The sequence below is a fragment of the Aedes aegypti genome, chromosome 2 (genome assembly GCF_002204515.2).
Source record: "Aedes aegypti strain LVP_AGWG chromosome 2, AaegL5.0 Primary Assembly, whole genome shotgun sequence".
In the NCBI taxonomy this organism is placed as follows: domain Eukaryota; kingdom Metazoa; phylum Arthropoda; class Insecta; order Diptera; family Culicidae; genus Aedes; species Aedes aegypti.
This window is the reverse complement of record NC_035108.1, coordinates 16831126-16845341: the sequence shown is the minus strand read 5'-3', so window position 1 is coordinate 16845341 and position 14216 is coordinate 16831126. Positions and strand designations below refer to the sequence as shown.

General features: G+C 36.8%; 1 protein-coding gene across 2 annotated transcripts in view; it reads left to right on the top strand.

The window, feature by feature from the left end:
• The window catches only part of LOC5566722 (flotillin-1), a 75837-nt gene that overhangs the window by 56448 nt on the left and 5173 nt on the right, over positions 1-14216 (top strand). The window contains exons 2-4 of one of the 2 annotated variants that reach the window (XM_021840033.1): positions 8693-8768; positions 8846-9200; positions 9925-9933. In XM_021840033.1, the coding sequence (XP_021695725.1) occupies positions 8693-8768; positions 8846-9200; positions 9925-9933 (440 nt within the window). The remainder of the gene's footprint in view (positions 1-8692; positions 8769-8845; positions 9201-9924; positions 9934-14216) is intronic. The other variant, XM_021840034.1, reaches the window with a different exon arrangement.

Here is a 14216-nt window from a genome sequence, read left to right as displayed (position 1 = left end):
GGCAATTGAAATGTGTATTTGCCATTTGCCATTTTCGCATTCGTATATCGTGTGGCAGGTACGATTATACTTTATGCCCAGGGAAGTCAAGGAAATTTTCATTACAAAAAGATCCTGGACCGACCGGGAATCAAACCCAGACACCTTCAGCATGGCTTGCTTTGTAGCCGCGGACTATAACCACTCGGCTAAGGAAGGCCCGGAACAGTTATTGATCATTTTTAATTAGTAAAACAGGGTGTCTACTACCTGGAAAAACCTGGAAAACCTGGAACTATCAGGGAATTTTATTCAACCTGGGAAAAACCTGGAATTCTCAGGATATTTCGACTATACTCAGGGAAAATATTTCAAATCAGTAATTCATGGTAGAATATTGCCTTTTTGTAACACAAAATCTCTTCAATCAACAAAATTTTCGGCTGCGCCGCTATTTTTGATGTTTAGTCATTTAATTTATAATCATTTCTATTTACTTAGGACTTAGGATTGCCAAAATGGTAAAGGCAAGTACGATTCCCAATTCCAGTTGGATTTCTTTCAAGAGCATATGAAATAAATAATTTTGTAGGAAAAGATTGAAGATCACAACAGGTACAAAAAATAGTATATTTTCAAGTTAGCAGGTCTCTTTTGAAAGGCTTGATTATTTTTGGTCTCTAACGAAATTTTAATCAATATGGTCTCTAAAGTCACTAAAGTCAAAGCCATAACTCTCCCATGTTAGCTTCAGAGCTTCATTAATTTTCAATGAACTTGGGACATACCGAACCAGATGAATACTAGAATATGATTCTTAACACATCAGATTAATCCAAAAGTCAACTGTTTAAATAGTAAAACTATTGATAAACAATTAATTAACTATTGTAAAACAACCAAAAAATGTTAAACTAGTTTTGAAAAATAAACTATTTGAAACATTGTTTGTTCAATTACTTTTTTACTGTTTTTTCATGAAGAAATAGTTGATCAAAGTTGTGCTTGCAGTGAATTCTGGTGCAACATTCTAGAGGCATTAGAAAAACCTTCTGAGACTATTACGTAACTATTTCTCCAGAGATTCCTTCTGGAATACTATCAAATACTCCACCAGTGATGCCACTAGAAAATTTCAATGGATGCTTACAGGAATTTCTTCAGAATTTAGTCCAGAATAGAGCACTCCTACGCTACAACCTCCAGTAATTTTCACAGAGATTACTCTGAAGAAAAAACGCTCAGTTTTTCCTGGAATCGTTCAAAACTTCCTTAAGGCATTATTCGATGAAATCTGTTATAAACTTTTCCAAGAATTCCTCGATAAATTGCATCTGGGATTCCTTCTGAAGTTCCTCTTATTTCATCCAAATACTATTGCTTTTTTATCTTAGCAATTTATCAAGAAAATATTTGAAAGAAATTCATCAAGAATCATGGAGTTAAAAATATCCTCATAGGAATTCATCATTCATCAGTGCCATCAGAAATTACACTAGGATATTCTATGAAAACTCTTCGCGGATTTTTAAAAATGTTCCATAAACAATCTGAAAAGTTTTATTGACATTTTCCTGAAGACAAACCAGGATGAATGACTGAAAAAAATCTTCAAAGCTTCGAAAATCCCAAGGAAGGTTTAAAAAAAAAAAATTGGGGTGAGTCCTAGGAAAATAAATGAAGGAATCAATGGATAAATTTCCGGAGAACTTGGGACTTCCTTGAAAAATGTCTGAAACGATTTTTGGAGCAATTCATGATGGAATCATCAAAGTAATTTCTTCGCCATGATAAAGAACCAACAAGTGTTTATGATGATCTTTTGAACTAAAACCATGGCTCGTATAAAAAAAACTGTAGGAAACCATCCGTGGTAGATGTAGGAGTGTAGTTTTAATGAAATAGCCTGGTTCTTCGTAGAAACAAATCATATTAATTTTTTGAAGGTATCTAAACGATTCTTCGAAGAATTACATGAGGGATTCCACGGAGGCATGCAAGTCGATTCTGATCGACCATTTCAAAAACATCTGAAACTTTGCACAGTTTTTCAGTTCCATCTAAATCGTCATTTTCCGATATCAAATCTTCAATTTGAGTCACGACTAACTTTTCAAAAGGGTGTATGTGAAAATGGTTCAAAAATATTCAAAAAGCTGCACAGCAAAAACGGTTCGTTCGATTGTTAGACAACTAAAGAAACAAAGTTAGACAACTAAATAAAAATTCAAAAAAAAATACACACAGTAAAAAAAATTTTTTTTTTGCATTAAAAAACATCATTTTTGTCACAAAAACTCAAATATCTCAAAACCCTATCGGAATACCAACGTAATTTTTTGAGGGAAAACGGTCCATTATATTAGCTATCTACCATAAAAATTTGGTGATAGTAAGCCAATAAACAAAAAAGTTATGACATTTCAAATATTTCACAAATTTGACACTTAGTGAAAAAAATTTTTTTTTTTCATTGTTATTTTTTTTAGGACCGCAGTTTGTTGCTGAATTTTTTGTTAAGGGTACCACATGAGGTTAACAAGTTGTTTTCATGATATTTTATTTAATTATTCATAACTATTATAGCATCTATTAGAAAGTTAGACGCGATCCAGTGTTGTGATCTAAAGTCTTGATAGTGTCATATTTTTTATTGTACGTAACTGAAGAAAAATTCTCTCAATAGTGTTGAAACCTTTTGATAAAAGAAACCTATAAGAAATCTAATATTGAAGACAAAAGCTACAAAAAAAGTTTTCTATACAGGTATACGACTAGTTTACCTGCAAAAAGTTTACCTCGTAGAGAACAAGGCGGGTCTATACCCAGGTGATCTAGTATACGTAAAGCAGGTCGGTTTTCTCGGCGCTGGTTTTCTCCACAAAGTTAAAATCTGATTACACCTGGGTATAGACCCGCCTTGGTAGAGAATAGACTTTGTTAATCATATTTGGGAGAAAGCGAGTAACTTCAACAACATCAAAAACATGATAGGTACATACCATGAACATACTCACGAAAAAGCTAAAAATATACTACCACTATGGTTATAAAAGATTTAATTGTAAAATTTTTCTTCAGTCAAGCAAACGACACCAAACTAGTCAGTAAAAACTTAAAAGTGATTTTGTTTATTAAAATCTAACGAGCAACATGAGTAGTCGCTTTCTCAACTGTTGCAGGCCGTTTGCAGAAAAAAAGTGTTCGAAAGAGCTACGAAATCTCACCGAAAGCACCATAGATAAACTGAAAGCGGCTGGTTATGCTCCAATGTCTACATTGAATACAAATTTACGCATTTGTACGTCCTGCCGTTTAAACGTTGACAAACGGGCAATCTGTACATCATCGGTGGATCAGGTTGCAGGAAGTTCGAAAACAACAACAACTGAGGAATTACTAGATGCACCGACAACAACTGAGGAGTTACCAGAAGTACCAAGTGCAGATAGTCTTGCCACGGTACCATAAGCGACATCTGTTTCAACAAATCAATCAGAAGATGAGTGCATCCAGAAGGTCAACATCGAACGCTTCAACGAAGGATAGCTGGAATAAAAGTGACTCCGATTAAATGGACGAAGATGGGTTACGTCAATTATCCCGAGAAAAAATACCGTGAAATCAACGAAGCTGTACGAAGAAACCTCTTCAAATTAGGACCTGAGGATGTGGAAAATACAGACTACGATGAGGTAATTATAAATATGAAGGAAAGGTTCTCGAATCTAGCCACGACAAGGAAAGAAAAATTATTGATTTTGTCGATGCTGCCAAGCTCGTGGTCTATTCAAGACGCCATTGATGAGTTCAAAATCAATAGAAATACAGCAAAAGAGGCAAAACAATTCAAAAATAACTGTCTTGCAACCAAAAATGCTAGGTCGAGTACTTCATTAACAGATGAGACAAAAGAAAAAATAATTCAATATTTTGAAGACGATGAAGTAAGTAGAGCTATGCCTGGCCAAAAAGATTATGTATCTGTAAAAAAAGATGGAAAGCGTCAAGCAATCCAAAAACGATTAATGATGACTACTTTGAAAGAAGCGTATACACGCTTCAAGGAAATTAACGAAAATATTAAGGTAGGGTTTTCCTCATTTGCAAGCCTTCGTCCAAGGCAATGCAAGCTTCTATCCAATTCAGGAACACATAATGTTTGTGTGTGCACAACACACGAAAATATTAACCTAATCTTACATAGTTTGAAAAGAATCAATTTATCAAAGGATATTAAAATGTTAACTGGTAGTCTTTTGTGTGAAAATACAACATCAAATTGCTATCTACGATCTTGTTCGGATTGTCCAGTTTCTTCATCATTGGAAAATACTTTATTCGCTGAGTTTGAAGAAAATTATATTGATCAGTTATCATTTGAGCAATGGGTGAACTATAGCTTTGTATTGCAAAATGAAGTGCAGTCCCATCACTGGAACGTACAACAAGCTACAATTCATCCATTCGTTATTTATTTGAATGGAAGTACGCAAATTGAACATTTTAGTTTTATTGTAATTTCCGAAGATTTAAGACACGACTCAGTATCTGTAAATTTGTTCATTGCCAAAATGATTAACTTTTTACGCGTTGATAAGGATAAAGAAATCAGAAAGATATATTTCATGTCTGATGGAGCAGCATCGCAGTACAAAAACCGTAAGAATTTTTCGAGCCTATGTCAATTTAAATCAAAGTACGGAATTGATGCACAATGGCATTTCTTTGCTACGTCACATGGCAAAGGTCCTTGTGATGCTTTTGGAGGAACCATAAAGCGCATGGCCACAAGAGCAAGTTTAGCCAAAGAACGTGAGCATCCAATTAAAACTGCAAAAGAACTATTTGATTGGGCGAATCGCAGAAAAGTAGAAGATTTAACAAAATTATCATTTTGTTTTACTACTACTGAAGAGTACGAATTAACGGCATCAGAGCTCAGCGAGCAATATAATAACGCGAAAACGATCCAAGGAACCCACAAATTTCACTGTTTCATTCCATTGTCAGAAAATAACATTAAAGCAAAACTATACTCGAACTGTACTGATAATGATGCAAAAGTGTTCGATATTGTAAAATAATTGAATAACAATAAATAAATAAATAAGTATTAATAAAATGTTTTCATGATCTCATAACGCATACCCAAATCCAAAACTATTAAAGTTTATATATAACATTTTGAAACTCATCGATCATACTCTAAAAAAAATATCCTGGTAAAAAAAAAAATTATTTTCGTGTAATCTGTTAATTCATTTTAATTTATACATATATACATATACATATAATATTTATACATATACATAATATTTATACATATAATGTACATAATACTAATGAATACATGAAAACGACTTGTTTAATTCACGCAAGGCCCTTAACAATAAAATCAGCAACAAACTGCGGTTCCCGTAATAATTCACACCGAAAAAAAAAATTGTTTTCTACTAAATGTGAAAATTGTGACATGTTTGAAATGTCATAACTTTTTTGTTTATTGGTTTACCATCACCAAATTTTTATGGTAGATAGCTAATATAATGGACCGTTTTCCCTCAAAAAATTACGTTGGTATTCCGATAGGGTTTTGAGATATTTGAGTTTTTGTGTCAAAAATTATGTTTTTTAATGCAAAAAAAATTTTTTTTTACTGTGTGTATTTTTTTTTGGAATCTTTATTTAGTTGTCTAACTTTGTTTCTTTAGTTGTCTAACAATCGAACGAACCGTTTTTGCTGTGCAGCTTTTTGAATATTTTTGAACCATTTTCACATACACCCTTTTGAAAAGTTAGTCGTGACTCAACTTGAAGATTTGATATCGGAAAATGACGATTTAGATGGAACTGGAAAACTGTGCAAAGTTTCAGCTCAATAGAAAAAAATGAATTAAAAAATTTACCAAATTTTGGTGCTGTTGCTTGGAATCACTCACATAACAAGTTCATAAAAATCACAAAACAAACTCTTGAAGCGGTCTTCGGAGTAATATATGAAAGAAATTCACAGTGAAACGATCAGTACTTAATACTTGTCATAATTTCACGAGGAAGGCTTAGAAATATGTTTAATATTTGTTCAAATGAGGAATCAAATTCTCATGTCGTGGTTCTTGTTAGGTTTATTTTTATATTCATTTTTCATTCTTTTTTGAGTTCTTGTTTTTTTCAGGTTAGAGTTCTCAAAAGTTCTTATTTCTTAGGCTATCCGTCACTACTAGTCCTGTTTCCCCATGATATCATCTAGGAAAAAATATAAAACGGCCTCCAGAGAAAATTTTGGGTCTCGCAGGATGTCCATAAATCTGAATTTCATTTTGAGGGAAAGTTTATTTTTTTCTTTAAGATCAAATAGAATATTTTTTCATATCTGGTTTTGATGACTAAAGACACTTTCAGAGCATTATATTTGTTTTTCGTAGAAATTGAATTATAAACACCAGATTTCTCTAAATTTTCCTTATGTTTTTTACGCATTTAGAACGAACAGAAAAACAAATATTTTTTATTGAAGTTAGTATAACTTTGAAATTTATCGTTAGATTTTTTTGTTTAAGTGTTTCGAAGCCAAACTACCTATCCTTGAAAATAAATTTTTAATCACCTAAATTTGACCATTGTCAATCATTTTTTGTATTTTGGAGATTTTCTCAAACCTGGAATCATATTTTGGAATATGGAAAAACCTGGAAATATCAGGGAATCAAATTTCTGTAAATGAGTAGACACCCTGTAAAATGACCCAAGCATCGTGGCCTATAGAAAATTTCCCGTGACACATGAGAAAAGCATACAATATATCTCTGTGTTCCGTTACTGCAAATATAGTATTTTTCGGAGGTAGTCTTTCACATCCATAAACGTCAATCACGTAATCCCAAATGGTTAAATTGGATTACCTGTTAACCTACCAATTATCATAGTTTTCCCATGTGATAATGAACAAACTGAAACATCAAGAGTAGGTCTCGGTTTCATGTTTCGAGCTTCGAACAATATTGTGCCTTATTGGATAATCAATTTTGCATGCGCACCCACACCGACAAACACACATTCAGTCACCTACAGTGGCTCAATTTCATTTTCGTACGGGGCACTGTTTTCATATCAAGTTGGTATAAAACTATTAAATGGTGCATGGACTTCGATATACTTTATCAATAATGAAGGTTATAGGTGTCATCTATTGTTTGGCAATGACAAACTGTATTCATTTGCTTAAATCTTTGGAATAATGTAAAAGTATTGAGATTGTGTCTATAATTGACCCAATTCCATATTCGTACACCTAACAAAAAAGAAATATACAGCATTCAAAACTAATTTTTAATGGACTAGATGACTACTTAAGCTCTTCGTTGTGTTGTTCAGATGCAGTAGAATACATTTGGAAAATTTATAAACGAATATATTTGAAACTTAAGTAAATTTAAGAAAAATACCAGTTTTCCCATGTTTTTTGCTAAAATATTCGGTAAGTCGAACAATAAATTGCATTTTTTTCATCATCACTTCCTTAAGAATGATAATTGCGCATATTGCACAAGTTTCAAAAAATTATAATCAGTTTTAGAGTAGCTAAGAGTGGATATCGACAACTTATACTTTTGAATCTTAGGTAATATAATATTTATAACAAATCCAAAACCAAAAATTTTAGTCAATTTCCTTATGTTTGGCTCCTAAATGTATATACATAATCCATAGTTAATGTTCCTATCAAAACATTGCATAATTATCATTTTTAATTTTCATTTTACTACCAAACATGATTATAGAGATTTATAGAATAAATATTATTGCCATAACCGCAACACAAACGTGTTTTTAAAATGATGAAAACAACAGGATATATTCTATTAAATAGTGTATCAATGCTTTCTGCTCATTCAAGTTATTTTGTATTTTTCTTATAAAATCAATAAATTGCAAAATAGGGTGCTATTTTGAATATAATTTAAATATTATTTCAAAGATAATTGAATATTACGATGACATCAATTATGTGGAGGTATGTACAGCGTAGTTTAGGGTACTTTATTGTAAAACGAAGTTCGTAGTTCAAATTATTTTCACAGACAAATTTAACAAAATTAACATTTACCTGTTGTTCAAAATGAAAACTATATATATTTCAACTAAATTTCTACCAGATCTTACGAGTATAATCTATAGATTGGATCCAGTGACAAAAATAAACGTTATTGTTCGAATTATAGGATTTAATAGCAAACATCATTGAAAAACTGGCATTTCTCATAACTTTACCTAAATTTCATATATGTCCACTAATAAATTGTCCAAATGTATTTCACTACATCTGAACATCATAATAAAGCACTTCAGTAATCAAATAGAGCTTCTAAATTTAGTTTTGAACGTTGTGCGTTTGAATTTTGGTAGGTGTACGAATATGGAATTGGGTGAATTTTAGACATCAATTCAATACTTTTATATTAATCCAAAGATGAATGTAAATGGAAACATTTTGTGATTGGCAAACAATAGATGACACCTATTACCTTCAATGTGGATAAAGTATTTGTAGCTCAATACTTCATTTAATAGTTTTTTACTAACTTGATGTGGAATCAGTATCGTGTACGAATATGAAATTGGGCCACTGTACTTCGCCCGTGTCAATCAGGCTAATTGGCCAAATTGAATTTTCGACTCTCATAATCTTACTTGTACCTTGCCCCCACAGGATGCTGCCACATGAAACCATTGTTGGTTCCCGGAGGTCGAGCTTTCGTATGGCCATCGGTGCAAAGAGTTCAACGGTAGGACATCCAACTGTCACTCGCCAGACCGGAAACCAGCAACTGTTGATTGTAATTACTTGTGCTTTTATTTTTAGAATCTCTCTCAACACGATGACGCTGCAGGTGGAAAGCCCAACAGTTTACACCAGCCAGGGTGTTCCAATTTCCGTGACCGGCATTGCCCAAGTAAAAATACAGGGCCAGAACGAAGATATGCTGCTGACGGCGTGCGAACAATTCCTCGGCAAGTCCGAGGCGGAGATTCAGCACATTGCGCTGGTCACGCTGGAGGGACACCAGCGCGCCATTATGGGCTCGATGACGGTGGAGGAAATTTACAAGGACCGGAAGAAGTTCTCCAAACAGGTGTTCGAGGTTGCCTCGTCGGATTTGGTCAACATGGGTATTACGGTGGTGTCGTACACGCTGAAGGACATTCGCGACGAGGAGGTAAGATCCCGTAGGAGTTCAATCCTCAATGTCCCAATCTCTTTCTCTCTCTCAGTCTCTTTCTCATCTAATACCCGAAAAGTTTCAAGTTTCTTACCTCATCCTTCTGTCTTAGTTTATAGGCTGTTCAATCGCGAATTGGCACACACTTTTTCAATTGTTTTGATTTTCGTTACTCTTCTCCTTATCTTGTTTGCACTAGACTTGGTCAATTTCTTTATCGCCAAAAAATGATAATCAAAACCTTGTTCGTATTGCGCCAGCAGTTTGCTAGCCGCGTTTAGCTCTTTCCTTATCGTAATGCTGATATAGCTCGTAATGGCTCAACTTGGTTCGTTTATCGCTCTTCCTGAATCATTTCACATGCGGCTAAGCTACTCTACTCTTCTTAGGCAATTGGATGCACTTTTTATTTTGAATTTGGTATTCGTTTCGTCATCAATCGATTACTTTTTCTTCTTCCGATAGAACCATTGCATCTTACTCTGTAGATTCTGCAGTAGCTCCTTGTCTTACTCAATCTCTCTGTCACCTATGAAACACCACCCTCCGTAACAGTACTAACCCTCCCAAGTAACACCAGATTCCCGCCACCCTCCAACCACCTCCCCCAGAGAAAAAAGAAACACATAGTTTTTTCTCCAATGTGTATTTTTTCTTTCTTTCTTTTTCTTCGTATATTTTTCCGCTACAATTACAATAATTTGAAAAACAAATGTAAAAGGGTGCTAAGGTATGTTGATCAAAACCCTTAGGGATCAGACGGCCAAAAATTGTTTCTTGCGCTAATACTACTACTACTACTACTACTACCACCACTAATACAACTTGAAAGTCAGCGACACATGACCTCACTTTTCAACGGCCTTGGTTGATCTGTTTCTGATATTTGCTACCAAGCTACACAGCATTCGCAATAGAGAGTACTTTCATATAGCCAGATCGCGCGATCCACACCACCACCGGTGCAGATACTCTTACAAAACAGTCCGTATCATACATGAATACATGCACACATACTTGCACGCCTATTGCCCAACACACCAACACGCTCACAGAATTTGGATTTGTTTTTACTTCTTTCACCGTCTGTTTTGGCACAATGATGTGATGTGCTTCTTATTCGTTTTATTTGTTTCGTACACTGATTGCACCAATACGCCTACATCACTGATAGTTTCGACAATACTTGGATCATTACACGAATACAATCCACTGCCAAAGTTTCCTTAGGTTGTATCGGTCCGTGATCAGGAGTCGCTCTGCAAACGTGGCTAAGTATCTTTAGTTACACATAGAAAACGTATTTTCTTAGGTTTTTCAATTCCATTACATTGTGTTCCTCCATTTCGTTCGATTCGTTGTGTTCAGTTACCGATATTTGGCGGCTTATTCTTAGCTTTTGACGCTCTGATAGAAATTTCTGACAAAACAAAATAGTTGTATCAATAGTTTGTAATGTATGTTTGAGAAACTTTGCGCCAGATTTATGGCTCACATGGAATAGGTATTTTGAGTATAGATAATAGGGCCACTACGGTTCAAGGTGATCAAATTTTGACGCCATGCAACTCAGTGGCTATCCATAACCTCACTTATTGTTTGTCTAAAATTGTAATTCAATCATTCAATTTCCGTTTGTGCTATAATGCTAGGGATAGACTATTCCCGTCACAATCTATCTCTATTTTATCAACTGAGGTGCGATTTTTACCGGATTTGATCAATTTGCTTGCATTGCTGATGCTAGCAATCGACCGAACCGTTTGTTGGTTTTACGGATGACGAGTCTTCAACATCGTCGGAGGGCATACTGCGGGTACTGAAACACCTGGCAGTGTTGATCGATGATCAGGTGAACTTCAACAGGCACGTTGACTACGTCTGTAACAAGTCGGCGAAAGCAATGTGTTTTATTCTTCTTCAATGAGCACTTCTACAGTTATTAACTGAGAGCTTTCTTTCGTATATCGTGTGGCAGGTACGATGATACTCTATGCCCAGGGAAGTCAAGGAAATTACGAAAACTTGCAGCATGGCTTTACTTTGTAGCCTTGGCCTCTAATCACTCGGCTATGGAAGGATTCGCAAGTTGCGACAGTTTAATCTATGATCAACTGCATCCCCGTAATTTCGATATTGTAGCGCTGCAGGAACTTTGTTGGACGGGGCAGAAGGTGTGGAAAAGTGAGCATCGAGCGGCTACTTTATACCAAAACTGTGTCATCACAAATGTGCTAGGAACTGGCTTCATAGTGTTGGGCAGCAACGCGTTATCAAGGGGCAGTCGATCAACGCAAAGATATGTAAGATGAGGATAAAAGACCGTTTCTTCAACTACAGCATAATCAACGTACACTGTACACAAGAAGGGAGACCCGACGACGAGTTTTGCACGCAGCTGGAGCGTCAACTTTGCAGCCTCTCGTGGTACGGCAGTCTGAAGTAGCTTCTTCCCCGCAAAGATATTCATAAGATCACCTGGAGATCACCCGATAATGAAACAGTAAACCAAATCGAGCACGTTCTAATCGACAGAAAATTATTCTACGACATCACCAATGTTCTCACATACAGAATCGGAATGGAGATTCGAACCACTATATAGTTGCAGTATATATGCGCTCGAAACTTTCGACGGTGATCAACTCGCGATGAAGCTGAACACCGAGGCTTAACTCGAGCGCCTACGGAGCTCAGAAGTAGCCCAAAAATACGCGCAGCAGTTGGAAGTGGGCATACCAACGAAAGAGCAGGCTGCTCTGAGCAGTTTGGGGCCGCCATTCAGGAAGATAACAGTAGGCACATCCGACCCTCAAAGGTGGCACCGCAACAGCAGCACTAGGTTCAGCGACTCCGACTCAGAGAATTGACTGGTATGACGGCGAATGCGAGCAGTTGAAGGATGAGAAGAAGGAGCATGGGCGAGAATGCTGCAACACCGCACAAGAGCGAACGAGGCACAGTATAAACAGGCACGGAACAGACAAAACACGATCTTCCGAAGCAAGAAGCGCCAGCAAGAGGAACGAGATCGCAAAGCAATGGAAGGGCTGCTCCGCGCTAAGCACTCGTGGAAGTTTTAATGAGAAGCTGATGCTTTGTGCAACAAGCCGACATGTGCAGAGACTGCGACGGAAATCTTCTCACGAACGAACGTGAGGTGGTCGAAAGGTGGCAATTGCACTACGACGAGCACCTTAATGGTGATGTGACCAGCTTTTGGAGCACGCGCGAAGAACGAAAGACTTCAGCCTCCAGGTCTCTAAGAAGTAAAAACGGAGATTGAATGGATGAAAACAACAATGCCGCTGGAATGGACCGACTGAGACAGCTCAGAAAATCTGGATGTGATGCACTGACAAGAGCGTTGCACTGGGTTATTTGCAACATTTGGGAAGAGGAAGTATTAGCGGAGGAGTAGTGGAAGGTGTCGTGTGACCCATCTACAAAAGGCGTGACAAGTTGGATTAAGACAATCGTCATGCGAACACAATTTTGAGCGCCGCCTACAAGTTACTCTATGCCGTAGTCTATCACAACGAATCAGATTTTCGCCATCCGCCAGGTGTCGCAGAAATGACGCGAATACAATGTACCCACACATCATTTGTTCATCGATTTTGAATCGGCCTATGATACAATCGATCGAGAACAGCTATGGCAGATTATGCACGAATACGGATTCCTGGACAAACTGGTGAGATTGGTCAAGGCAACGATGTAGCCAGTGATGTGCATAGTCCGAGTATCAGGGACACTCTCGAGTCCCTTCGAGTCTTGCAGAGGGTTACGGCAAGGATATGGATTTTCGTGTTTACTGTTCAACATTGCGTTTGAGGGTGATAGACAGGATCTTCAGAAAGTCTGTTCAGCTGTTTGGTTTCGCTGATAACATTGATATTGTAGCGCAGAACTTTGAGACGATGATGGATACGTACATCCGACTAAGGACTGAAGCTAGGTGAATCGGACTGAACATCAATGTGTTGAAGATGAAGTACATGATAGCGACGAGCCCAAGAAAGGACACGGCACGTCCCGACTTAGAGTTTATATTGACGGTGATGAGATCGAAGAATTCGTGTACTTGGGCTCTCTGAGAGTAAAAATTGGAAGGTTGCGGTGGGTCGGGCATGTCACCACATAATGTCGGATAACAACCCGGTGAAAATGGTTCTCGAGAACAATCGGACCGGCACAAGACGAGGTGGTGCGCAGTGAGCAAGAAAGGTCGATCAAATTGAAGACGATCTGCGGACCTTTCGAAGAATGCGTGGCTGGCGACAGGCAGCCATGGACCGAGTCGAATGGAGACGTCACCTACGTACAGCAGCGGCCACCAGGCCTTAGCCTGACTGCTAAGGTTTGTACAATGGCTAATTTTAAAACTGTCGATTTGGATGAATATAAAGCGTGGAGAAAAGGAACTTACACCTGACGCAATTTCACACTATCCAGTATGGACACTAAAGCAAGTTAAGTAACTCATACAGACAACATATTGACGGTCTTCTTACAGGACAATTTGAGGATTTCTACAGCAACTTTTTCTCATTTAACTGAAGATGCAATCTTATCCAAACACTGACAGAATCAACGACACATATAATTTAAGGCTATGGATAATTACTTGAGAGAATTTTATTATTAACTCTTTATTATGGGGAAATTCAGCCCGAGGCTGGTTCGGCCCCGAAAAACTTGAAAGAAGACTAAATCGTCATTTATTGTCGTCATTAATATTATTGGTTGATCAATGTTAAACAATATTCATATCCCGAGATAGAACTTGACGGGCATTGTCTTTTCGTATGTTTTGAAGCTCAATTTGAATTTGATCAAGAGGTTATGGAACTGCCACTGAAAAAAATAAAAAAACCGCGAACCTAAGATTTAATCACACATGGCCGAGCGTTTTGAGAGTGCCGATTGCTACACCTAAAAAGGTATTTTCATTCACGAATAGATCTTTGAGAGCCGTTTTTGCCACCCATTGGAATGCCGTAAAATCGC